The sequence below is a fragment of the Zootoca vivipara genome, chromosome 5 (assembly GCF_965207765.1).
Source record: "Zootoca vivipara chromosome 5, rZooViv2.hap1.1, whole genome shotgun sequence".
In the NCBI taxonomy this organism is placed as follows: domain Eukaryota; kingdom Metazoa; phylum Chordata; class Lepidosauria; order Squamata; family Lacertidae; genus Zootoca; species Zootoca vivipara.
In genome coordinates, this window is record NC_142588.1 from 61,099,641 (window position 1) to 61,127,626 (window position 27,986).

At 42.9% G+C, this 27,986-nt stretch overlaps 1 protein-coding gene across 3 annotated transcripts in view; it reads right to left on the minus strand.

Annotated features, from left to right (window-relative positions):
* EPHB1 (EPH receptor B1) overlaps window positions 1–27,986 on the minus strand; it is a 348,341-nt gene that overhangs the window by 203,583 nt on the left and 116,772 nt on the right. For all 3 annotated transcript variants that reach the window (XM_060274588.2, XM_088670750.1, XM_060274587.2), the window contains exon 3: window positions 13,534–14,215. In XM_060274588.2, the coding sequence (XP_060130571.1) occupies window positions 13,534–14,215 (682 nt within the window). The remainder of the gene's footprint in view (window positions 1–13,533; window positions 14,216–27,986) is intronic.

A 27,986-nucleotide genomic window follows, 5' to 3' on the forward strand; every position in this document is an offset into this window, starting at 1 on the left:
GTTTAAAGAAACACAACAGTCGCCCGCAGTAATGCTTACAGGTGAGCAAAGTGCTAGCACAAGAGAGACATGAGCCTCTGATTCTTGCACAGAGATCTCGATGATAGGATTTCGTGGTGCTAGGATGCAATGTGTCTTTCCAAGTCACCCAAATTCATAGAGCTACTAGAGCTCATTAATTCATTCATAGAGCTACTACAATCTAGAAAAGCTCTCAGAGTCCCCCATGCCCACACTTCATGCTTTTCTCTGCTTCATTTAAGGAACAGTGCATGGACTGAACATGCATCTTCACATTAAGTAGCTAACGTTTTGTTTTCTAATCTCCACAGCAATGGAGATGGCTTTCCTATCACTCCCCTGAATGACTACCGGTACATGCAATCTTTTGCAAAGCTCGAACATGCACCCAGCAACAAAAGAGGCATAAAATGAAACCCACAGCACCATCACACATGTGCTGCAAGTCATGTGCCACTACAAGCGAATCACAGTTCTCTGGGTTCAATGTGTTGACGAGAATGAATGTGCCTTAATGCATGTCATGGCATTCCACTCCACTCTTTTTCAGAGTGAACGATTAGCCTTCTCATTCAATTCTATTTCTTGTGCCTCCTCCCCACATCATGTTGTGCGTTTCAGGCAATACGTTACAAAAATGGGGTTTGCTATTTTAGGTCCTAGCCCTCTGCTGTCTGTGTGTGTGTGTGTGTGTGTGATTCATCGCTTTTTATATTCACAAAGCTCTGTGCAACTGCAATTCATTTCAGCAAGTTTGAGCGAGCATAAATGCCCCTTCTATTGCCCCCCTCCCAGGAAGACACTGTTCTGTTTAGGTAGCAAATCCACAGCTGCCAATTCATTGCAGTTTAATGCTTAACAAAATTAAATGCTTCATTCTGTTTCCATCAGCAACTGCAAAGTACAGGCTTGAGATCAATCACAAGATGTCAAGAAGTTTCCTATATTTAAGAAATGCCCCACATACAACACCATGAAATATGGACGTACAAATTCATTTCATGAACTATAGCAGAGGTGGTAGACTCAGGTAGGTAGCCGTGTTCGTCTGACGCAGTCGAAATATATAAATAATAATAATAATAATAATAGGTCCAGTAGCACCTAAGAACAAACTGGACAATATATATATATATATATATATATATATATATATATATATATATATATATCAGAGGTGGGCAATTTGTGACTCTCCAGGTGTTGTTGGACTTCAATTCCCAACAGCCCATCCAGAATGGCCAAGGGGCAGGGTTGATGAGAGATGTCATCCAACAAATATGGAAGGGCACAGGTTTTCAACCTCAGCACTACAGCAACCGAAGCTACAACTACAAATTCCAAAGAACAAAAGCAATAAAGCACATGTTAATCCAATGTGGAAAACCAGGAAACCTACCCTAAAGGTATTGTGCTTTTTCTAGTCACCTGGAGAACAAGCTCAGTGAGCATAAAAATCAAATAGACTGTTTCATCTAGTACTTTAATAAAGATATTATAAATGTTGTATACTGTCCCTGCAGGGCAGCCAACAAGTCAAAACGTCCAACTATATTAAGACATCTTAAAATAATGTACTTAAAATACTATACATGGATTGTTTCCTCACTGGTCTCCTGCTTTCAGAGGCTTTGGCTTTTACCCTTTAGACCAGCTTTTCTAAACCTTGGGTGGGTCCCCAGAAGTTGTAGGACTACAACTCTCATCATTCCTGACCACTGGTCCTGTTAGCTAGCAATGATGGGAGTTGTAATCCAACAGCATTTGGGGACACAAGGTTGAGATTCTTGAGAAAGACTGCTATAGACATTTATATCATTATTGCTTAACCAAAACAATCTAGAAAAATTGGGGTTTGCTCATTTTAAACAGAATCAGGAGAGGTCACTATGAAATTGTGGGCACTGCCAATTAATAATAATAATAATAATAATAATAACAATAATAATAATTTATTTATTTATTATTAATTATTTATTATTTATACCCCACCCATCTGGCTCGGTTTCCCCAGAATTAATTCAAAAGAAAGACAAAAACCCATTACAATACTTCAAATACACCAGCTGGAATGGAAAAGCTAATGCTGAGGGCGGAATCTGTTTTAGCACAGACCAGTGTTGCAATTTCATATTCTCAGGCTGCCCTGGAGACACACATGGGAGCCAACTAAGCAGAATTTGCTCAGAGGGGAAAGTAGTTTGCTTCTGATCAGTAAAGTATCATATGAAATGATCACTTCAGTTACTTTTTGCAATGCAACTTTGTGCAATATTGCAAGAAATCAATTATTCTTCTCTTTGCTAAACATTGTTTTAGTGCACATGAATCCAAAACCAAGGTGAAAAGAAAAAACAAAAGAAAGCAAAATCTGCTCACTAAATAACATCATTACAGTGGAGCTTTTTGCAAAGGCAGGAAGATATTACACAAATGGCTTATTCCCCCCCCCCTCTCCTTTTCAGACTTTGCTCTCAAAGGGTTGGTGTGCTCTTGCTTCTGCAGTAAAAGGGACAAGCAAAGGCTTCTTTTAGGCACAGCTCGTGCAATCCATTCATCTGTAAAAGCTCTTGGCTGGAAAATTATCCAAGGTGTGAACCCATCTGCTGCCGCCGCTGAATCCCGCCGTGGTCCCTACCATCAGGATAAGGATTCATAGCCCATACTGTGAGTCTTTTGGATTCACTTCCAGATCCTGGCAAAATTAAACAACAAGCACAACTCGTGGGAGTAAGCCTGGTATGCCAATATCAGCAGATGCTTAAAGGGCACTTCTGAGGGCAAACTTTAAACACACCCTTGAACTCTGTTCTCTAATAAGCCCTTTCTGCCATTTTGAAGCATTTTCATTCTTGTGCTCTGTTTCCAATGGTCACCATACTGTTGTGTATTGAGTCAATGTATTTTATATCTGTATTACAATTGTCTGTATTTGCATTAGGGTAAAGTAACTGCCTTTTGGTTCCAGAAGGTACAGCTACTATTGGTTCATTTAAGCTGCTGCATTTGGATCCTCTGTCTTATTGGTTTCCTCCAAAAGGCAGCACTGTGATTGCCTGATATTGTTCCCTCCAAAATGTATCCCTTTCTAACTAGTCCCCCGTCCCTATGAATGTAGCTTTCCTCTCCTCAGAGCTTAGTCTTGTTTGCTTTAATAAAGAAGTGTTACTAGAGAACTGTCTCCAGCATATTATGTCAAGAGAGCTGAAATCACAAACCCCACGTCACAACACATACCATCATTGATCTGTACCCTTTTCACACATGCCACTTTTAGTGTCTATGGTTTATGCTGGAATCTGACAGTAACTAAGAAGGGATTGCAAGAGCTCTGGCCAGGTAGTAGATTAATTTTTAGAAAGTTTTAAGTTGAGAATAATAAGACAAATTCCAGTAGCAATCCAGTTTTTAGGAATCCAGGACAAGGCCCTGTTTCAGTTTATTCTTCATCAGCTCTAGTTTCAAGTTTCAAGGTCAAAGCGTACCATTCATGTTTTTCTAAAAAACATGAATCAAGTTTAATGTTCTACTACCTGGCCAGAGCTCTTGGAATCTTTTCATTTGATTTTCTCAACTCTCCAAGGACTCCAGTTTATTTAGTAACTAAGAAGGGGTCTGGACCAGGGGTATAGCATGTGGGAGGGGACGGGGGGCAGGGGCACAGCACAGCCACACTTGGCCAGTGGCCAGGGCCGAGCTTGTGCACATGCTCTCTGAACCCTCTGCGCCTTGCATGCACATGTCCAGTGGCGGTGGTGCAGGCTGGCTGGCACGGTGGGTTCTGTTGACCCAGCATGCCCCAGGCACCAAAAAAGGACAGAACACTGCTAGCCTGGGCACAGGGGCACAGCTTCCATTGCTCTCAAACAAGGAGGCATACCTGTGAGATGCCACCCCTTTCAATATTGCTCAAAACCCACCTCTTCCATGAAGCCTTGGGCACAAGAACCCAGTGCAGGGGTGACTTCCTAGATGCTGAGCTTCAGCTCAGACCCAGCCAATGTTGCAAATAGAGACGATGTGCGTTGTAATCCTGCAACATCTGGAGAGAAACAGTTTAATCAGCCTTCCTCTAATGTAACCCAGTTTATAGCTGAGTCTCAGAAAGTGCAATTGAAAAAACCACACAGTGCATCCCTTCTACCCCCAACCTCCATTTGCATCCACTCTGTCGGTTGTTTCCGCTTGTCAAATTTTAAACTGAAAGTCCCTCGGGGCACAGACCTGTCCTCTAATACTCTTGTAAGGTGCCACACACACTGGGAGCACTACAGAAATAAATGAATATTACTATCAGCTTCAAATGGATTCATACCAAGCAATAATATCTGTTGCTTCTTCCTTCTCAGCAAATTTTTTTTTTAAAGCCTGAAAAGAATACTCAGTTATCACACAGAGTTCTGAATACAGGATCATGGCCTTGCCAGCAGTAAGCGCAACCTCTAATGGCACTTCGTATTTTCTGTATTCTTGCAAAGGCACCAGAAAAGGTATGGGTATTTATAATTTGCCATCACTGTCAAAAGATTTCGGACGATAAAGGAAACATTGCTTCAATGAGTAAAATATGTGATTGCAGGCTCTTCTGTCCCCATTTGTGTCAGCTGTGGCAGGAAGCAAATAGGTTTGGACGAACCTATAGACTGTATGCCATGCTAAGGATGCCATATTCCGGGGATCAAAAACCTGGACACCACCACCATCCAGACACCCCACCCCCCACCCCATATCTCCCTCACTCGCCCTCTCCCTGCTGCTAACCCTCCCCTTCCTCACCTGCCTGCTCCCCGCTTTTTGCCTCCCCTCTCTCACCTTTGCTGTCTTCGGCCCCCTGCTCACAATGAGAGAGGCTGAGCAGCCCCGAGAAGGCCACGCAAGGCCAGGTGACTGCAGGGACCAGCGCAGCCCCAGGAAGACAGCACAAGGCCTGGCAGCAGCCAAAAACAACACCAGACTTAGTGCAACCTCCAGCAGGCAGCTCCAGACCACCTGGTGCCTGTTTCCTGTTCCAGGGCACAGCTCCTTCTGAGCATGCCCCACAAAAAAAGCCAAAACATAATTAAATAAACAACAACCCTGACATTTAAACCAAAATGCAAAAATCTGCCCAGATGGGGGTGCTGGTCCCCCAAAACCAGACGTGTCCAAGAAATCCCAGGTGTATGGCAACACACTAGGCCATGTGTTTGCCCTATAGAGAGAGTGAGCTTCAGGTCTACCTCCTTGAAAACAACAAACATTTGCGGGGGGGGGGAACGGGACGACAACACACTTTGTTTTATTTATTTTCAAAGAGTTTTAAAACACACACACACACAATCTCTGCTCCGAGAAATTACTTCATACATGTTTTATATTAAAAGAGGTGGTTTTGGCCAGAGTGAACAATTTAACCCTTTTCACTATGGCCTGCTAGGGGAACCACCTTTTGCCCTGGATAAAACTGGTGAAAATGTCATTAGTTTTGCGCAAAGATGCAGTAATGGGTAATTGCACCGCTGTGAGTAGCATGCTGAGGCTGTGCAGCAGCTGACATGGGATAAGTGCAGGCAGATGGAAAGAAAGGCAGAGGATGACCTGGAGCAGGGCCCTTTTGTCAGCTTTACACCCTTTGCAAAACACAAATAAATCTTTTAAGAAGATTACACTTTTCACACCTTCCCCTGTTCCCTGGGGATTGAAAGATCTTGGAAATGCATGTACATATATGCAAAGAATCATACTTCTTTGGCATAATAGTGGTATAATCGAATGTATAGTACTGGAAAACATCTTCCATCTTTTACTAAATGGAAATGAAGATTGCTACTATTGTGTTAGAGTAAAAAAAAAAAAATGGAGATTCTGGCCAGGTCTTGAACTGCTCATTGTACAAGGTATGGGTCTTTGTCATCAGTTTTACCTGTGAACCAAAAAAAAAAAAAAAGCCTTTCCACACACCTTGAGCTGTTTCTCGCTTCTTTGTCTATAAAGGACACACCCTCTATTTAACTCCACAGAGCACATAGAGCCATCTAGTGACGGAACATTATATTGCAATCAAACACACGGTTTTTTAAAAAAGAAGCATCTCTTGTGAGCAAAGCAAATAAACCTTCAAAATTTTAATCTTCAAAATTTGATATAGTTTGTCGAGTTTAAGCCAAGGAGGTCTGCTATTAACTGGAAAGGAGAAAGCCATATGAGAAAGACAGAAAGAAAATCAGGTAGTTAAAACATCAAAGAATTATTAAATTAAGATTTAGGGCACATTGCAGCCACTTCCTCCAATTTACTGAAAGTCCCAGAATTAGATTTCAAACCTGAAACTGATCATTCTCATGTCAGTGGCATGAATCCATTCATGACATTGGCCTATAGGGCAGCCTAGAAATCTTTCAAATAAATAACAGTGACTCTATGTATTATAGTCTTGCAAAGTACAGTATAAAAAGACTTAGCAGGGCGAAAAATTATAAGAACCAAATGTTTAAAAAACATTACTTCTCTTGGAAGACTTGAGAATTATATTATGAAGCAATTTCTGTAATGGTGAGATCCAGAAACATTTTTTTAAGAAAAGAAAAAGATGATTTCCCCTGTAACTACAACTTTTTGAGATTAGTCTTTGCATAGAATTCAGTTATCCTCAGACCCATGATGGCTTGCTTGCTTCTTTCTTTCTTTCTTTCTTTCTTTCTTTCTTTCTTTCTTTCTTTCTTTCTTTCTTTCTTTCTTCCTTCCTTCCTTCCTTCCTTCCTTCCTTCCTTCCTTCCTTCCTTCCTTCCTTCCTTCTTTACTATTAGCATTTTGAAAGCTGCCTTCAGTAGTGGCACCATGTCCAACACTCCCAACGTTTTCATTGCCTTGCCTTCCAGCAACTTTGGACTGAACCTTTCAAACTGGAGTGTTATTTCAAAGAACAGAAAGTTTCAGTAAAGCCACTAGGCATAAAGGAGGGGGGGGAATGAGCATGTTAATAAAAACTCAGAAAGCAGTGACATAAAAGGAGAAATTACATAATTTCCATATTTATAAATCCAAACCCTCTGAGGATTCCAGCAGGCGGTATCAAATTGACAGCACGCATGGCAAAGCCCAAAACAAGAGAGAGAAAAGTTCCAATTAAGAGAAAGAATCAGAGTGTCGTTCCCGGAGTTCCATTTAAATCAGAACCAATCAAGGCTTGTTCTGATTCCTGCCGTTTCACTCAGGAAATAATGAGAAAGATGAAAGAGGCCCAGCCAGCCAACGCAGCCCCACACAGCCCTTTGAAGCCAAGAAATCACAAACATCACTTCGGAGAGTTCTGCCTTCGCGTGGCAGCTGTTGCGTGGCCTTCTTCAAGAAAGCAATCTGCAGTTTGATTTTGCTTTACAACAGCCCCTGCACCTTGGTGCTGACAAACAATCAAGGCCAGCCTGAGGGGGCAATGAGTTTCCAAGCAAGAAGGGGAAATCTTTTGAAGGAGGGGTGTCAAAACATGAATCGGTTTTGCTACGAAGGACATTTAAGGTCATGTTCATTCCTGTCGTCATGATCGCAAACGTCCTAGAGTTTAGAAGCTGTATTACTCATCTTACTACTTTGCTATTACATCATCTCTTACCTCACAATGTGCCTTGTTCCACTATATTGTGAGACAGCATTGGTTGCTGGGCATCCTCCATGCCCGCTCACCTCAGCAAGTCCACCTCCTCACTACAATAAGGACAGTGGGCTCTTGTCAATAGGTCCTCTCCTGTGGTGCGGATCCTCAGCTGACGCACACCCACACCAACCATGGACTCCGATCCCATTGTGATGGTCGTATACATTCTACAAATTCTATAGATTCATGAGGCACAGAAAATCAAGGAAATGCCAAGTAAGTGAAGTGAAAGAAGGGCAGGAAGAAGGTAAACTGACAATCTTGCAACTGTCTTCACAAATACCTACCGCAAGGTATGTAGCCTATCTGAACGGTGAATTAATTCATATTATCAGCCTTTATGTCTCCTACTCAAAATTGGACTTTCCATCTTGATATGACCTGGAAACCGTTAAAATGTGTGCTGGAATCTAATCTAAGCCACCATGAGCAGAATAAAAAAAAGCTATTCCATGAAAGGAGAAACTAGCTGTTCTCCATCATAAGTTTCAGCTAAATTAGGAGCTTTGATGCAATAGAATGGGGAGGGGGAGAGTGTGACAAGAGTGTTGAATGGGGATCCGAGGAGCGCAATGGCAAGGATCCCTAAGGCAGCAGACTGTGTTACGTCAGCTGACACCCCCATTCCAGTGATTGGTCTACCACTTCCAGTTCCCGGCTCAGCCAGAAGCCTGATCACCATCTGCCACTGGTAGACACCCCATCCGAGGCCTCCAATTTAGGGTGCCAGTTCTCCTCTTCTGAACAGTGCAATAAAAGAGACGCATTTCCCATTCTCTCTTACTGCTTGTCAGCGTTAGCAAGGCTATTTTTATAAGGTGCATCTGACCACCACCATCTATGCACTTATCACCTGACCTGTCAACATGGCAGGCAAGGATTACTGTATGACCAGTGCATGCTTTGAAGCTGTGCAGCCCAAGAGTGCCCCAAGGGAAGAAATATAATCCCCTTCCAGGAATGCTGCAAATGCTTCTAAATGTGCATCATTAATACCAAAAGAGAAGCAATGACAGCTGCCATTTAGTCACTATACAAAGGTGCACTTAGGGATGATCCAGTCTCTCCATTGTAGGCCTATGGATGCCAATCAATGCTGTTTTTAGAAATCCTGGCTTCAAGGTTATGTCTTGTAAAGCCGCAGTGGGATACCTGTGGCCCTCCAGACCTTGTTGAACTGCATTTCCCATCATTCCTGGCCTGTGGCCATGCTGGTTGGGATTAATGGGAGTTGGAGGCCAACAACACCAGGAGGGCTGCAGGTATCTCATCATTGTTGCCACAGCGCAAAATCTTTCAACTCCTTCCCTGCTCCATAAGCTTTACGCTGCTCCATTATTCATATTTAAACTTTGTAATGTTATAATTTGCTTTCAATTTATTTCAGTACCTGCTCATGATGCCACTAGATGGTGAATATGATACAGTCATCAATTATCTCCTAGGGTTTTTTTTATGTTTGTATTGCATTGTATAGGATATATGGAGAACTATAATTAATTTTTTTACTGCTTTCTTTCACTGCACCCTATCTCGCTAGGGATCTTACACTTCCATTATTAAACCAAATAAACACTACTGGTGTTTCCATAGTATAAATAGCTTCTATTTTCTTCTTAAACCAGGCAGGCTTACTGAAATTAATTTTAACCCCTTCAGTTGGGAGAAGTATCCCAACTTTAGGGACCTGCAGATCCATATAAATAGGATCTGTTGGGCGCTCTAATTACCAGATGTTGGAGACAATAAATGACCATATATGCGCCTGCACACATACATACACACTTCTTCTTTTTTGACGATCACTCGTAGCCAAATAAGATTGTCTTCCATAAACACGGTTTTAACAATGGGTCATAAGTGACTGTGGAGGCCAATTCTGGATCCACACATCCTTCCACAGTGGGGACATTGGTTTCCAGGCAGGAGCTGATCACGGTGCGGATTTGCCAAGCGTGCCTTCCTCTTAGCACGTTTCTCCCTTGCGTCCTGAGATCGAGCTTCTTCAAAGCCCATGATACCTTTGGTAAAGGCTGTTCTCCAACTGGAGTACTCGCAGGCCAGTGTTTCCCAGTTGTCAGTGTTTATACTACTTTTTTTTTAGATTTCCCTTGAGACAGTCTCTAAACCTCTTTTGTTGACCACGCTTTCCATTTTTAAGTTCAGAATAGAGTAGTTGCTTTGGAAGACGATCATCAAGCATCTGCACAACATGACCAGTCCAACGAAGTTGATGTTGAAGAACACACACACACAGAGGCAGTAGGAATTTTCACTTCTTCCCATTATTTTATGGGCCTCAGGTCTTTAGCTATGCATAGAGCTCAGGTGGTACTGGGTACTCATCTGAAAGGTATTTCTGGGAGTGGGGGCACTAGGGCACCACCAGTTGAGAAGTTGTCTTGTGCCAGATCACTTGAAGGCATGGGGGGAACTTTATCATTTTCCAAATGTCAGCTCCTCCCCTTCTGTGGAGGGGGACAATTCTCCTTCTGGCTCAGCTAGCTTGAATCTTAGATTAGTCATTCATGCAAAATTCAAGGCCAAATGTGTGAGTTGTTTAGTAGTTCACTCATCTTATTAGTAGAGCTGTGGCCCTATTGTTTGTAAGAGCCTAGTGTGCTTACTAAGCCAGCCTCAGGTAGCCCTAGCCCCCTCCCCCCCCCGGCATTAAACCACCTTTTTGAGCACAGTTGGTATGAGTGAAGGGTGGCAGCTTTGCAGAAAAAGAGGATTTTTGGATACACTTGTGGTGGTATGCTGGCTTTTATGTGGTTTTTTCTGTTTGGCTTCCAAGCAGCCAGATCTGGATGCCTGAGAAAGCAATGTGGGAGCAGATCTGGGATCACAAACGACATCCAAGATGGTGATTTATATCTTGCTCTTCCTCCCAAGGACCCAGGTGGCGCTGTGGTTAAACCACAGAGCCTAGGGCTTGCTGATCAGAAGGTCAGCGGTTCAAATCCCTGTGACGGGGTGAGCTCCCGTTGCTTGGTCCCAGCTCCTGCCAACCTAGCAGTTCGAAAGCACGTCAAAGTGCAAGTAGATAAATAGGAACCGCTACAGTGGGAAGGTAAACGGCGTTTCCATGTGCTGCTCTGGTTTGCCAGAAGTGGCTTTGTCATGCTGGCCACATGACCTGGAAGCTATACGCCGGCTCCCTCGGCCAATAATGCGAGATGAGCGCGCAACCCCAGAGTCGGTCACGACTGGACCTAATGGTCAGGGGTCCCTTTACCTTTACCTTCCTCCCAAAGGCACCCATGCCATGCCTTTCTCCCATGTCATTTCTCAATTGAAATTGCTTTTCCACCCCACCCCAAAGCTGCCATCAGCCCTGCTGGGGGAAAATACAGATAGCTCTACCATGTTTGGGGTTTTTCTCAGTTTGGTGTAATAGCAAAATTGTGGGGGGAGGATTTAAATGGAGAAAACAGCAGAGGAAAATGTTTCAACCTACACTCCCCCAGTATCACTGCTCCTACAAAAACTGGCTGCTTTAAAGTTGAACAATAAAAAGTTGGGAAATGCAATCATGAATTGACTGCATCACATCTGTTTTGGCCCTTAGATTCAATTTCCATTTTCCTTAGATACTAATTTCACCTTATAAAAACTCCACAAGCAGCTATCTTTTAGAAAGCATACTGAAAGCAAAGCAATATATTTGCTAATATTAGACTCTGCTGGCAATATGTTGTTTTAGAGAGCATTTTAAAGTGTGAATGAGGAATAAGGTCAAGTAACTTTTTGCACAGTATGTTCTCTATAAAAAGTATGCACCTTTTTTCTGTTTGAAGTATTTACTAAACATTTACATGCAGTTCCCTCAGGGTTTCACTACAAACACTGTAAACATTCTGTGTGAGACACAGCATTCAGAATGTGCCGCCTCAGGCACATGGCCAACTATGTACTGCCATTTGCATAATCTCAGCCACTTATAGCCTTGACATTGTGACATATACTTGTTTCCACACAAAGCACTCACTTCACAATAATAGATCCCCGTATATGGCCTTGCACTTACAGGAGCCAGATCACATCATGGTCCCTAGATTTTAGCATTTCCCTAGTGTGTGCTCCATACCCCCCAGCTGTATAGAGTACCTTTACCTCCCGTGTCACCATTGTGGAAAACAGAGAGGGAAATAATTCCCATCATATTCTAGATGTCTAACTTACCCACCTCAGATTTCTCAGCCTGGAGAAGCTAACTCCCAAGTCTCAATTCATACACAGAGGCATGGCCCATGCCATTTAGAACAATAACACACTGCCATTCATCTGAATTCATCCAAAGAGTGTCAATTCATCCAAAGATTCCACCTAAACATTAGGAAGAACTTCCTGACAGTAAGAGCTGTTCGGCAGTGGAATTTGCTGCCAAGGAGTGTGGTGGAGTCTCCTTATTTGGAGGTCTTTAAGCAGATGCTTGACAGCCATATGTCAGGAATGCTTTGATGGTGTTTCCTGCTTGGCAGGGGTTTGGACTGGATGGCCCTTGTGGTCTCTTCCAACCCTATGATTCTATGATTCTAACTCTAGGTTTTTGAGGTTCCTTGCACTAGATACTCTCCATTTCTCCATCAGAAAGTCTCAACACCATTTTCACTAGTTGCTTCTGCTGCTCTTCTTCTTCACCACCCCCACCCCCATCATCATAGCTACCACCTGCCTGCTCACCAGGCAGAGCGCCAAGCAGGCAGTGACATTTGCTGCTGTTCTTCCTGGTAGAGCTATCCTGACAGAACAGACATGTTCACCTGTCACAGCAGTATCAGTAGGTCAGCCTAACATAGGTCACCCTGGATCCAACTTTGTGGGATGTATTATCCAGTAAATATGTGGCAAAATGTTGACTGAGAGATTTCAGCTAAGTAAAGGTTCCTGTTGGGAAAGATGAAGGGCACAAGGAGAAGGGGACGACAGAGGACGAGATGGTTGGACAGTGTTCTCGAAGCTACCAACATGAGTCTGACCAAACTGCGGGAGGCAGTGCAAGACAGGAGTGCCTGGCGTGTTCTGGTCCATGGGGTCACAAAGAGTTGGACACGACTAAACAACAACAACAAAGGTTCCTCTTGGGTGAGCTCAGTGAAGGCCACATTTGATCCTTGTGAAACCACAAACAGATATTTGTAGACATGACTCCCACTTCAGTCCCATTTGCTCCACCAAAAGCTCATTGTTCAATGCTGATGCCAATAAAATTGCTCCCCCCAAAAAAAACATTTACCAAAGAGATACAGAAAGGGTGTGAGTACTACTAAACTTCGGCAGAAGTATTATCAACTTGCAAATTCCACTGCAAATTTACACCTAGGATACTAGACATTCACAAAGGAGTTTCCTATATGCCATGACTCAACCATGAGCAAAGAAGTTGCTCATTTGATGGTCATTTCAGGAGCTTCAGCACTGGGATAAAATGTAAGTGGGATTTTCTACTCTGAACAACTGTGTGGCATAAAGCTCATAACCTAAGGCAAAACACAATTGGACAGAGGAATCACATGTAAATCACTGTCACTGCTCAACATACATCATCTCAGTCCTTATTTCATTTATTAAGATGTCACATTTTCTGCCTGACTTGGTTTAAGGCAGGTACCACTTAGGACAGTTCTTAGCAACCCTTGCTACAGATACTGAAAAGACTCAACTCAACTACAGCTGTCAAAGGTGGACAAAGCAATGCAAAACTTTAATTCCCAGGTAATCCCAAACACACTGGCATTAATACAAGTTGGCTGTTCCAATTTGCTAGGGGCAAATGATGCTATCAAACCAGCCCCTTAAGAGCCACCTGGGCACTGTCCCATGTCAAGGATTTCTGGCTGGCCATCATCACACAACATCTCAATGAATCATCACCTTACCTTTGCAGGCCACATTGTTCTCGGGCTCATATCCAGCCTTGCAGGTACAGCGGCCAATGGGAACCATCCACTCCCCATCACCATTGCAGTACAACTTAATGGGCACATCCACCTCCTCGGCATTCGGGATGCACGTGCCCCGTGCAATCACTAGGGAAGTGCTCTCTGCTCCTGTCATCGTCTCTGGGAAGATGGCAAAATTCTGCACCACGCTGGGGCATTTCTTAAAAAAGACCCTCACCGACAGCAGTGACATGCACGCCCCATAATCCTGAAAGGCCAGGTAAAAGCCGTTGCGATTGAGGGGACCAAAGCTCCTCACCTCTGTGTTCACCTTCATCAACCTGCCACCAAAGTCCACCTGAGAGAAGCTCTCGTCTGCAGCGATAGTGTCCACCTTGAGGTAGGGGGCCTCTGTCCAGAAGGCTGACCTCTTGGTGGCGATGACAGAGTCTGTCTCATAGTAATACAGGTTGAAGGTTTCCTTGCAGGAACCAGGGACATTCGGGAGGCTGCTGCAGTCCCTCACCGTGAACCGCATCTCTGTGTAGATGCGGTGCGCGCCCCGTCGGTTGATGAACGTAGTGAGGAGCCAGTTGTTCTGGTTGGGCTCAAAGACATTGCACACCTGGTAAGTCCGGATAGTGTTGAGGTTCTCATCGTAGCCGCTGACTTCTTCCCACTGTGTGGAACAAATAAGAAGGGAGGGGGGGAATCAGGCAATTAAAATGAATGGAGAGAACGAAACACAGAGATGGCACTTTAAACCAGGGGGATCATTAATCACTGCAAGCTAGCTGGGATACACAAGACTTGGAGGATTTGTGCGTTCTACTTTCAGCTCTGAAAAACGTGAGAGACATCCCTAATTTTAGGGTCTGTTCCATGAGCATGGAATCAGCCAACAGAAACAAAGCCAATAAGCTAAGAGTTCTTGGCCCAGTTACACACACACACACACACACACACACACACACACACACACTGCTCGAGGCCAGCAAAGTGACACACACATTTAGATTTTTACTCATATGCTAACCCGCCTCTTGAAGCTGATGCAACTCTGAATCATCTGATGCCCTTAAGGTTCTGTGACAAAGATCATAAAAATCAACCACTTTCTGCTCTTCTGATAGTTTGACCTCTTTTAACCCCTAATTGGCAGGGCCTCTGTAAGCTTGGCAGTTTCCTGAGCAATGCTCATCTTGGATAGAGCTGGCAACTATCAGGGTGTTTAGTGTAAAGGGGGGGGATTGTACACCATAATTAAATTAAATTAACAAGCTGGTCTAACTGAAATGACTGAAAATAGATTGGTGACTCAATAATGCTTTTCAAGTTATACAATAAAAGGAAAGAGACCCTACCTAAACCTGTAGGTGGACTATCAAAACCAATAAATGCTGCTTTGGAATCAGGGACATTTCATTAATTTGATTTGAAACAAGTTATACCTTCCCAAGGCAGCTCACAATAATAACAGTAATAACAATCAATGAATCTGAATACAATTAAATCATAATATTAGCAGCATAGATCAGAAAAATAATAGCATAAAAACCACATAAGAGAGGTGATAGTCATCGCTCCACATTGGAAGGACAGGTGAGGGGCGTGTATGGGTTAATCCCACCCCTTACTGCCAACATGCATGGCTGCCATGGCCCTCTGCTATCCACACACTTGGCCTCCGGGAGAATATCTCTATGTGTACCAATGTATGCAAACAGAGCTCCTCCATGGGAAGCAGGGAGCTTTCACTGGGCAGCCAGATGCAAGGAAGGCAGGCTGCTCCACTAAGTGGCAAGTGTAGCTGCCAGAGTGCTGGCAGGGAGTCACTTTTGCCAAGATTATTACTACAATGCTACTAAATTGCACTAGCTTCCAGTTCAATGTGCTGGTTATTACCTATACAGTGGTACCTCAGTTTACGAACTTTATCCGTTCCTGAAGTCCGTTCTTAAACCAAAGCCGTTCTTAAACCGAGGTGCGCTTTCCCTAATGAGGCCTCCCACCGCCGGTGCCCTTCCACTGTTTGGCTTCTGTTCGTAGACCGAGGTAAAGTTCGCAAACCAGAACACTACTTCTGGTTTTGTGTAGTTCGTAAACCGAATAGTTCATAAACAGGACTGTTCATAAACTGAGGTGCCACTGTAGTTCCTTAAATGGTTTGGGACCAGGATATTTGAAGGGCTATTTTCCCTCCCATGAGCCTGCCCATCATGTTCATTGCTGTATGTCCGACTCCATGTCCCTTTGCCTTCAACTACTCAGCTGGTCAGGACATGTTACAGTGTCTTCTTAGTAGCGAGACCAAGGTTGGGAAACTCCCTCCTACAGGAAGCCTGACTGGATCCTTCCTCCTGGCCTTCAGACAAATAAGTCTTTCATCTGCCTCTGATTTATCAGGTTTTTTTTCTCTTGCTGTTATAGGTTGTTTTACTGTTCCTTCTCTTTTTATCTGTCAATAATTGAATTTTTTTGTGCTTTTTGTGTGTGAAGTGGCTTTCTTCAAGATTATTGTGATGCACCTTGGAGGACTTGCAGCTGTGATGTGCCTTGGTGACCTTGTTGTCAAAAGATGGGACAGGGACATATTTAGACAAAGTGTAGTGACCAGATTTGATAGAATATCATATGCAGATAAAAACTCTAATGGTTTATAGGCCATTTTTCAGCAAGATGATGGCATATAAATAAGGAGAGAGGCAAAGAAGACACTGGGGCAAGGTTGGCTGTCTCTGCAGGCCATCTACCACCAGCTGCCCGGTGAGAAGAATCCTGATGACTTTGGATATCACTCATGAGGCAACCTGGAAGGGATCTGCATCCTGGAAAGTGAGTTATAAAGAACTGCAATAATAAATATGTAAAGTCTCCACATCCAAGATAGCCAGGATTCTATTCCCTGGGAGAATAACAGACTGCATTTGGTTATTTATAAGTCACCCTTTTGAGGCAAATCTACTAAAGGTAGCAAAGAGCAATAATACAACCACAAAAATGCAATAACATAGTCTAACACTGTATACATTCCAGCATAATATAATATAACACTGGTTTACCCAGACTTTGCACATTATGGCTTACTGCATGGGTAGGCAAACTAAGGCCCGAGGGTCGGATCAGGCCCAATTGCTTTCTGGATTCGGCCCGCAGACGGTCTGGGAATCGCCATGTGGATCACCAATGCATTCTTTCCTTCTCCCTCCCTCCCTCTCTCTCACACGGCGGCAGCAGCAGCGCCTCATCCCTCCCTCCTCCTGGCTTCTCCCCGTCCTGCCTAGAGGAGGAAGGGGGCCGGGCTCTGTTGCTGCCAGCATGAGCAGCAGCTGTGTTCAAGTGGCTGCCATTTTAGGCAGCCCTTCTCTGGAGCCCTTTCACACGCCACTAATCATCCCGCCGCCGCTAGCCCCTGCCGTTCACAAGACACAGGTAAGCAACCACTGGGGCTTGTGGTGCTCTTGCACCCCCCCCACCCAAATATAGCCTGCCCCACCCAAGGTCTGAGGGACGGTGGACTGGCGCCCTGCTGACCCCTGGGCTTACTGGAACATGAGTATACTCCTAGAAAGAAGCTTGCAGGGTCTTTGCATCTGTACAAGCAGCACTGAGCTATGCCTAAGTTTCATTTAGTGTTCCAGCCCAACCCAGGCTGCTGGTTAAGCTCTCTCCTTGTTAATCACAAACAGTAGTGAAGGTTTGGGTCTGAATCATGAACCTAGGTTTGGAAAACATACTAAACCAAACCTCAACTTGGTTCAGTATGGAACAAGAATTTAAAAAAAAAAAAAAAAGACAGAGGAGGAGCAAGGTGACTACAAGCTGATCTCCAAGAGTCCACACATTTGCGTGGTTCCAGTAAGTCATGGATTGGCTTACCATGTCATACAAACCACATCAAACTGCAAAATGGAAAAGAAATAGCAATACAATTCAGACAGCATAAAACCATTTCCAAAGCAAGCACAGCAAAACAATAAAACACTAGCATAGCATCAGCTAAAACACATCAGCTTAGAGTTATCTGAAACTGGTGGGTTTTTAAGCTTTATTAAATACTACAACTGAAAGTGGCAACCATAAATTTCTTGGGAGGCAGTTCCTTTAGGGGACTGTGTACCCATCCAGCACCTCCCTACCTAGATTACCTAGTTTCTCTGCCCACAACAACTCTGTCTTGTCTGGTTTAAGCTTCAGTTTGCTCACCTTCATCCATCCCAAAACTACCTTTAGACACCTGCTTAGAAATTCCACAGCCTCTCTGGGATTTGCAGGAATGTTGCTGACACTGCAGCCCAAACCACTGGATGTGTTCCCCCAGTGGCTTCATGTATATCAACTACCTTCAACCTTTTCAGACCCAGCACCCGCTTTTAAGACAAACATGCATTTGGGAACCATTTTCTTTAAGCATATATTTGCATAGTAGTAGTAGTGCTCCTGTCACGATGCGCCTTGGATCAGGATGTGACCCACTTGGATCCTAACCCACCAGTTGAAGATCATTGGATGTAGATGATAAAAAGTGAGAGGGTGAGAGAGAGAGCTTTGGAAATTTCCTCTGAAAGTCAATGTTGTCCCCCAAATACTGTAACATCTGAGAACTGATTGCAGATAGCCAGACATTTCCCACTTCCCCTCCACAATGGTACCCCCCCTCCTTGTTTAACATTTCAGTCCTCCTCCACAAGACATTTCAGTCTCCTAGACACCTTGCTACTGGTCTCAAACCTGTTTTTGTGGGGGTTTATTTTCTCATTGAGAGTTGCCTGTATAGCATTGGAGTGTTGCCTGCTCTTTCAGTTTGTCTAAAGTCTGTTTTAGGGGAGTGTCGGTAGTTTGCCTGTTTGGTATGGGTTCTGAGCATCATCCATTTTTCTTCTGTGAAATTAATACGTTGTGGTGTCCACAACAGTTTCTTAAATTTCTTAGGCTTAAAAAAAAGGAGACCCCTGTTTTAAGGTGTTGCAAGACAGCTCTTTGCTATTTTTGCTGCAAGAGACTAATGTGTCTGCCATTTGGTAGTGGTGAATAAAGTGATCCAAACCAGCGCAGCTCAACAAGGAAAAAAGGTGGAAAATCACTTCACTTAGGTTATGGCTATTTGGAGGGGGGGAAGGGGACGTACCTTAAGGGCTTTAAACTACAACAAGCTCATTGCAAACAGAATAGTGAAAATCAAACCTGTTAAACACCATGCCCGAAATTCAAGCGTTCTAACCTACTTGTCTCCATCTGCTAACATGCTAAAGCACAACTGTATTATTACAACACTTCTCAAGTAATGACCATATTGAGTGGGTGTTATATGATCATAAATAAGGGAAGGGAGAGGTCATCTGTGCAGCCACATGTGGAAAGTGGGGAAGCGGATGAACCTGTGGCCCACATGTGGTTTGGGGAATGGGAAATGAATACGAGAAAACTTGCTCCAGGCAGGGCTCTCCGCTTCTCAGTTTTCGGAGCCGCAACATCCATCAAAATTGACACAGGGACTGTGCCTATTTTCAGGTGGAATAATGAAAGGGCATTACCGTAATGTTGGCTACTGTGGCAATTAAAGGGCAGGAATAAAGTGTGCCCGGGCCTGTGATGGAATTAGAATATTGCAGCCCAATTTATAAGCCATCCAAATTGCTCCATGTTTACCGGCTGATTGTTTGCAGCCTTTAAGTGCTGCTCGGGATGTGATGCATAATTCCAAGGTGCTCCAGTGCCACTGAAGCATGAATTAATGGCTGTGTCGCAGAACGTTATCAGAAGGATTTTAATGTTTTTTTATGGAGATGAGAGTATTACATATGTAAGCAAAACTGTATGGTGTAAAATGTTAGGCTGTCATGTAGATCAACGGAAGTTAATGTGGTGGCAAGGGGAAAGGAGATTATTTATATGCTGAGGAATGCGCATGCCTGCAACCTCAGGTTGCTTTCGGAGTTTTCAAGTTCTTATTACTCCACTTAAAAAGTCCACACAGTATTCCCCCCACTAAATTCCAGCTCCAGAATAAAGTGCTGAGCAGCAGCAAAGGCTCACAAAACTGTAATGCAGCCACCAATCAACCGTTTACTTCCTTCCTAGGTGGCGATAACAATCCCATTAAAAGGTACTATCTCTGCCTCTATGTGCAACAATATAAAATTGTTTCAAAGCATGTACATTTTATACACAAGCTGTTATGCTGGATTCTCTGCAAAGTGCATCTGTTTGATAAGGGCATTCTTCCTACCTGCTGCAATAACTTATTTATAGACAGTTTGCCATTCACTCAAAAGAAAGCACCCAGAAGACCTTGCAGAACTGCATTCTTAGGAAGCACAAGCACACCACTAAAATGGAACCAGCCTTTGTGCAGCAATTTTGTAGCAGCATATGTGTTTATTTACCTGCTGAAGTATCAAGATGAGTGGATGAGCTCATTAATTTCATTGCAAGTCCCTGGGTTCTAGTATTATGGGAGAAGGAGAAAAAGTTTTCGCTATTCATGTTCTTTCCAGTATTTATGTTATAGACCTCCACCATGCCTTCTCTTAGTCACTTTTTAAAATTTAAAATCTGAATGCTTTAGTAACTCTAGAGTTAATAATGCTTCTTATCTATTTAAGGGACACAGGTGGCGCTGTGGTCTAAACCACTGAGCCTAGGGCTTGCCGATCTGAAGGTCGGTGGTTTGAATCCCCACGATGGGGTGAGCTCCTGTTGTTTGATCCCAGCTCCTGCCAACCTAGCAGTTCGAAAGCATGTCAAAGTGCAAGTAGATAAATAGGTACCACTCCGGTGGGAAGGTAAACGGCATTTCCATGCGCTGCTCTGGTTCGCCAGAAGCGGCTTAAGTCATGCTGGCCACATGACCCAGAAGCTGTCTGCGGACAAATGCCGGCTCCCTCAGCCTAAAGAGCGAGATGAGCGCCGCAACCCCAGAGTCGTCCATGACTGGACTTAACAGTCAGGCGTCCCTTTACCCTTTACCTATTTAACTGGGACAGAAATTAAGATAATGGGTTTGTAATGTCCAGGTGCTTCCATGGATTAGTGTTTTTGACTATTGACTATTTTCCAGTATTATGTAAAGCGGTTGTGTTCTCCATATTTATACAAGGAAATGAACATATCTTGGGTATATATGTTCCTCAAACTCAGTAACGACTTGATTTTTCAACTTCATATTTTCTGTCTAAACACAGAACTTTCCTAAAGGCCTACCTAAATAAAATTTGTTATTCTGTTTCAAATTTGACAACTTATCACATCCAGAATCTATTGCAAGTATTATTATTTTTTAATCCTAGGGACCATAATTCAAATAATGTGTGAATATCATACGACCAGCCTTGGGGAAAGGATAAAGATTTGGCACCGTACTATTTCCTTAACTTCCTTGGTATGATTCACTGGGGTGGGGATGCAGGGCGGTATAAATATATGGGTAGTTGCCCCAGCACAGATCTTGATGAGGCTGCAGCCTGCCCAGCACCATTCCTCATTTGTCTTGGCTCATCACTGACCTCTCATAAGGCATGCTCTTTAAATATCAAAATCTGGTCTTCAAAACATTACACATCTGCCAGAGCCTCCCTTACAGCTATGATGTGCTTGTAAAGGGACTTGCAGTTTTCCAAGTGGCAGATCAGATATAATGAACACAATTACAATAAAGGGGCATTAAAATAAAATAAGGATGGAGATTATAATGATAGAAATAACACTTCCATGAGGATTTTGCATTGTCCTCCCAACCACACAGAAAGAAGGGTAGGCAGTTGTTCTGCAGGGCTGGACCAATTAAGTTTTTCTGCCTGAGGCAGAGCAGAAAATGGTGCCCCCGCCCCTCCCAATCAAAGTGAACATGCAGAGAGTTGGTTTTGAATAAATGTTTTATTTCAGACTAGTACCTAAGGCAAACATAATGCACACTACAACCAGCCTCCTACACGGTCCCCCCAAAACCAAAGATCTGATGTTTGCCCAGAGATCAATATTTGCCTTTACCTGTAGTGTTTTTAGAGGGTTATTGATAGAAGCAATAAATTGAGAGTGTACATTTTACATCAGAGAAAAAAGGTTCCACAACTGTTATCAAATCTCATCTAGACATTGAGCGAACATTCAGCCAGTAGCCTTGCGTAAATAGCTAGTAATTTGTCTGAAGAAATATTTAATGTCAGTAGAACGTATCTGTGAGACTGACAATTACGCTGACCGTTGTACATGTAGAGTGGATGGGGATTAATACAGACACTGACATTGATCATCTATCTAATAAATATTGAGAATCCATCCCTAATAAATAATTTATCTTATGAATCTAGATAACTTGGCACTTCTTCTCAAATTTGGTATAAGATGTTTATTAAGTGTGTCCCAACTAATTCACACTTAAAAAAATATCTAGTAAAACAGTAAAAACATCAATATTTGTACTTATATTCATTTATTTTTGTTCTGTTTTATTTTAAACCTTTATAACCTGTTCTTAAAATAAAAATAAAAATATAGCCTTTCCCAGGGTGGGTTACAAAAACAAAAGCAATAACAGATTCAAACATTAAAAGCAGCAGATAAAAATAGCAGCATTTATTAAAAAAGAAACCATCTTCAGGAAATAAAATTTCACATTTTTAAAGGTCTGGGAAAATAAAAAAGAACTTTGCCTGGTGCTGAAATGACATCAGAGCAGGCGCCAGGTGAGCAATAAAAATAACTTAATCAGCAGCACCAAAGGAGAAGCAGTCTAAAGATCAAATAAAATCAGAAAAACAAAACAATAAAAGAACAGCAGCCGCAGATCACCCATTAAATTCTTGGAGAATAAAAAGGGCTTAACCAGTTGTCTAAAGTGATAAAAATGCTAGCGCCACCTGAGTTCTTCCCCAGGGAGACAGTCCATAACCTACCCTTTGCCAACCTGGTGCCCTCCAGATATTACAAAACATGTGTTGTAGTGCAAAACATCTGGAGAGCACCAAGTTGGTGGTGGTTGGCCTAACCTGTGTATCCCCCTAATATCATCTCCAGGTTTGAGGGACCCGTGGTATTCCCCCATATGTTATTGGGGGATTCCCCCATTGAAGCAGGTGGCAGGTAGCCCTGTCCACTCTCTTAGCTCCCTCTCCAGTTTACTTCCACCAGCTGCAGGGGTGAGAATGAGAAGGATGGCGGTTGCAAATGGCTGCCACTGAAACTGCCCACATGCTCCAAGCCATACTATATAGCATTACTTAGGGCATTTCTAATGCTCACATGACACTTAGTGTGGTGTAGTGGTTAAGAGCGGTAGACTCGTAATCTGGGGAACTGGGTTCGCATCTCTGCTCCTCCACATGCAGCTGCTGGGTGACCTTGGGCTAGTCACACTTCTCTGAAGTCTCTCAGCCTCACTCACATCACAGAGTGTTTGTTGTGGGGGAGGAAGGGAAAGGAGATTGTTAGCCGCTTTGAGACTCCTTCGGGTAGTGATAAAGCAGGATATCAAATCCAAATCCAAACTCAGCAGTCAGCAGACCCTCAGGGATGTCAGCAGTAGTGGTCTCTTGACAGCTGCCCAAAAATGTTGTGGCAGTGGCCCAAAGGGCCACAATAAATGTGATAATGTGTACCCCTGTAGATCCTTGAGCGTGCTTCTAATAGAGAAGTTATGGTAGCCTGTTACTTTATGAAACTGATGGTTTTGCAAGTTGCCGCCCCGCATTGGGGCAGAAATACAGCTAATATGTGAATCACAAAGATACAGCTCAAAGCTAGAACGTAAGCTGCTACATGGTGCAAATGGCTACACGTAACACAGGTTCCCAACGTGTACACTAACACAATGTAACAGAACACGGTGGGAATCAGAACTTAATCAGCAGAAATTGCCAGTGCTTATTGTGCATGTGTATTAAACATGAAATGAGCTAATGATGTATATGATTGGTGGAAATTGAAACGCTTTGTTTGAAATTTTATAAATACCACTGCCTGGACCACCGGGTGGGGTTGCAGTTTTGTGGAACGATGTGACTGTAACCTATTGCTTTGCAATACACCACGCTGGACTCCCAACTCCTCACATTTCTGAATTTTATTGGCGTAAACTCAGGAGATAAGCTGTTTTCTGGCTTACAACCTTTTTGGTGCCATGACTAGGATTCGAACTGAGGTTGCTGCAGCCACAACGCAGAGTACTACTAACCACTATCTGATCATGGCTTACAACAATGTCACCTTGGGCACCACCACAGAAAAGGCCCTCACCGCAGCCGCTACCCATTTAGTGTCAGAAGGCAATGACTGTTGTGGGGGGTTGACGTGATTTAAAAAAAAATCAATCCTGCCAGACTAAGAATATCCCCTCACTCACCCAGTTTAAGATATTCCACCATTCTTCAGCAGAGTTTCTTTTCTTTCAGCAAAGCAAGCTGCTCACATATATGCCAAACAAAGCTTTAATAATAAAGAAAACTGTAACACAGTAACATACTGTCTAAGAGGAACTAAAACAACATGGTGAGGCAAGGATGACAGTTGGTCTCTCTAACTGAACTTAACTGAACACATGAAGGGAGGGGCCGATTCCGGAGCACAACACAAAGCCCCGCCCAACAGAAGCCCCCTGAAGCAGTTCTTAGACTTCAGGCAGATTTATATGGACGAAAGCTGTCCCTTTGTCACTCAGGTCCTTGAAAGCCCAGAAAAGCCCTTGAAGCCAACAGAGATTTTTTTACCTGGGTAAAATTAACAATTAACAATTAACAACAGCAGCAACAAAAAAAGCCTTTTGGTTCAACATGTCTATCCATGTTCGCTCAAGCTCCAGAATGCCTGGAAATTGCAGCTGTTGAGGCCTATGAACAGAACCTTCCAGAAGTCTAGACATGTGATAAGATGCTTTTCCTACACCAAAGTTTATGGTTATAAAAGGAGGATGTGATATATATATCAAGCAAGGCTCCCCCTTTAACATTATAAAGTTTGACAATTTGCTTATTTGTTATGGAGCTCAAGTTGGCCTCCTCATAACGAATCTGTGAGGTAGAAAAACCTAGTATGAGCTATAGACCCAACTGTCCTCCCAATTTCTCCTTAAAATGGCAGACTATGATCTAGTCCAGGGGTTCCCAACAAAATTTTCTCGAGGACCCCTCATCGAGCTGCTATTGTGACAAGGACCCCCATTAATTCCTAATCCTAAAATTAAAAAGTGAGAGCCAAATTAAGAGTCTTTTTATATTTTATATTTATATGGTTTTTTTTTACAGTTCTTCCTCTTCATCTGTAGGCCTTTGTCGTTTTAACGAACCACTTTTTAACCAACGGTCCATTTTTAACTACGCGAACTGTAGCTTCCGCGAAAAACAACACTTTGTTTACAAACACTACTGTTTTGCAAAGAGGCACCGCGCGCCAGGGAGGAGGGAGGGGAATGGAGAAGACAGTAGCGCACAAATGAAGCCGACGTGCGCAAAGCATCTTGGGGAGGTGAGCGTTAGTAGAATGCGCGCGCTGCCTCTTTGCAAAACAGTAGTGTTTGTAAAGCGCCACCTAACGGCATACAGCAGAACTACTGCCTCTATCTAATTCTAGTTTTGCGCTAGACTCTGCTCATGCAGGAAGCAGCCAAAACAAAAAATCTGTTATCATACGAAATATATTTAATATATTTTTTATTCTAATAGCATCTTGCGGACCCCTCTGGCATAGCTCGCGGACCCCTGGGGGTCCCCGGACCACCTGTTGGGAACCACTGATCTAGACAATGTACCCTTAAGATAGGTCTATGACTGTGACCCTATAATCAGTCTTGTGTATCCTGGTTACTAATCTATCTGCCATGTTCCGTACCAGCTTGTGTTTCTGAATAGTCTACCCAGGATGGGCTTGCCATACATCAGGAAAATTCCTGACATGTCCTGGTTTTCAGGTGTACAAATGTGAAATGTTGGGGGGGAACCCGGATGTATGGCAATGCGATGGAAAGCGGAAGCATCTCCAAAAGTTTAAAATCACTATTTTGTGGGGAGGATTTGGGTTTGTTCCCAGAGAAAGCGTTTGGGGTCTTCTTAAAAAAAAAAAGCTCAACAACTCTGTGGGTGTCAGATATATCTATGATGGAGATAACTGTAACAAGGCAATCTCCAATCAATTATCATGAGGGCAAGTGGACAGGAAACAGCAGCAACCTACCAACTGAATCTAGGCTCTCAAACAGAAGACTCATCCAAAGAATAATTATGCAAATGTTAACATTAAACATTATTTCAGTCTCTCTAGCCTCAGTGGAGCTGCTTGAGTGGTAACAGTTAAATGCAAAAATGGCAAAAGAATGAAGACACTGCCATACTAAAAGACTAATTCATTTCCTTGGGAATACTAATACTAAAGCACAGAAACTATGTGCCTTGGTATCTCATTCTAAAAACGGTCTTGGTTTATACTTTGGGTACTTTTGTGCTATGCAAATGTCTGCGCAATTAGCATTTCAAGGAAAGTTATAAAACGCTTCCAAAGGACAACCATTTGGGAATGCCACCACTGAAGAATAGCTTGTGACAGAGCTGATCGTTTTTTGTTCAAATCATAATGAAATGCTAGCAAATACGAATGTTTTATAGTCTGAATTTAGGACTTTGATCATAACTTGGGTTTTAGTTATACTGGCTGCCGTGGCTTTAAAAGTGAGTTTAGGAGGGGTTTCATATGCTTATTGCTCAGGCACTAAGATTATTTGGCAGGCAATGTCTTCTGGCTTAATCTACCTCTGTAAATTGCTTAGTGATCAAATTAAACAAGGAGAAATGGAAAACCAGGAAAAACTTTTGGTTCCTTCTTGGTCCTTCATGTTTGTTTTTAATTACTTTTTGTTGTTTGTTTTGTATTTCTTTATGCTTTGTCTTGCTTTTAACTTTTTATGATTTTATTTTCTGCTTTTAATGTTTTGACATTGTTGTAAACCACTGTGATATATTTTTATGATACAGCAGTTTGTAAATACTTAAATAAATTTTGCCTCTCTCGTCCACTCTAAAGAACTTGTTACTGCAAAGAAAATGTAAATGTGCTCCAAATGTATATCCTCATCCTCATCTGGATGCACACAGAAAGATTGCATTTGAACTCAGAAGGTCATTTGTCGATTTGGCACAGGGACAGATAGTGATATTTTACTTCCTGAAGTGAAGAAGTAAAGGGTTCCCCTCTCACAGAAGTCAAGGTACATAATTACCTAGGCTGCCCAAGTTTCTTTGGCACAGGAGGCAGAAAATTTTAAAAGCCCTTCTTCCTGGGAGTAAAAGACTATAATAATAAATTCAATAACTTACTAATTTGTTGATCATTCATGACACCTCACATTGGCTGCCTAAGGATATTGCCTCACTCTGCTTCATTGTAAGGTCAGCCTTGGATAGAGTTTTCCAGGCCACCCTTTAAATTGCAGCATGTTGTTGTTGTTGTTGTTGTTGTTGTTGTTGTTGTTGTTGTTGTTATTTGGGGGGGGCTGGGTTCAGAGAATGCATCCATGAGTATTTCCCCCTCACAGGTTAAAGAGTCTTTTGGGTAGGCAAACCTGTGCTAAAATAATTTATATCTGGTGATATATATCCCCAAACGCAATTCCCCTCACGTTAGACCCCAGGATGATGAGAAGTAAATGGCAAACCACATCTCTTTATCCTAAATCCCAACTCCTGCACATTTGATGCTAACATGCCCCGAACTTGATGTGGCAGGCTTATAAGGACAGAGTTTCTTTGTTTTTGTTTTTGCATAGTACAAAATGGCAAGGTCTGCTCTTGCTGGAGAATTGCTGTACCTATCAGTCTGAAATTTGAAAGGATCCATCCCCTTAGAATGGGTGACCGTGCCTACAACTGGTATCCAGTGCTGTCAGAATGTAATAAACCCAAATAGACACAGGGCTTTAATTTTCCAGCCAAAACGCACTGGAACTCGGTTCCAGCACCCCTCAGGTAGGCACTGTTGCCATGATAAGAGAACAAGGAAGGTGTTCATGGTGAATTCCAGCACCTCTTTTTCTAGAAAAAAAACCTCAATGTTGATGAACCCTCAAAGGGTTCCCTCTAAAAGACTGATCTGCCTGAACCTGGGCATGTTCAAACCACGGGTGGGGGGGTGGGGGTAAGGGAGAACAAGTTATAGCCTCTCTTTTTTTAGATTCCATTATACTAGATGTGGGTAAAATGGAGGTTTGAATTTAAGGTATCAGATTTAGACTCAAATAAAAAAATTAAATCAGAATGGACATAGAGCAGACCCAAAAAACAGATCAGGTCCCTGTGAACGAAATACCCTACCCCTGGCATTCTAAGTGGAAGACTGATGGCATCAGGAATAAATACCACAAGGAAACATCAGTTTAGCATTTCAAGCAGCAGGCTAGTACACCTACCCATGTCAACCTGCCATTTGTCCCCTGTTGTGTCTTTTGCCCCTTCGTTATTTTGGTAATATTC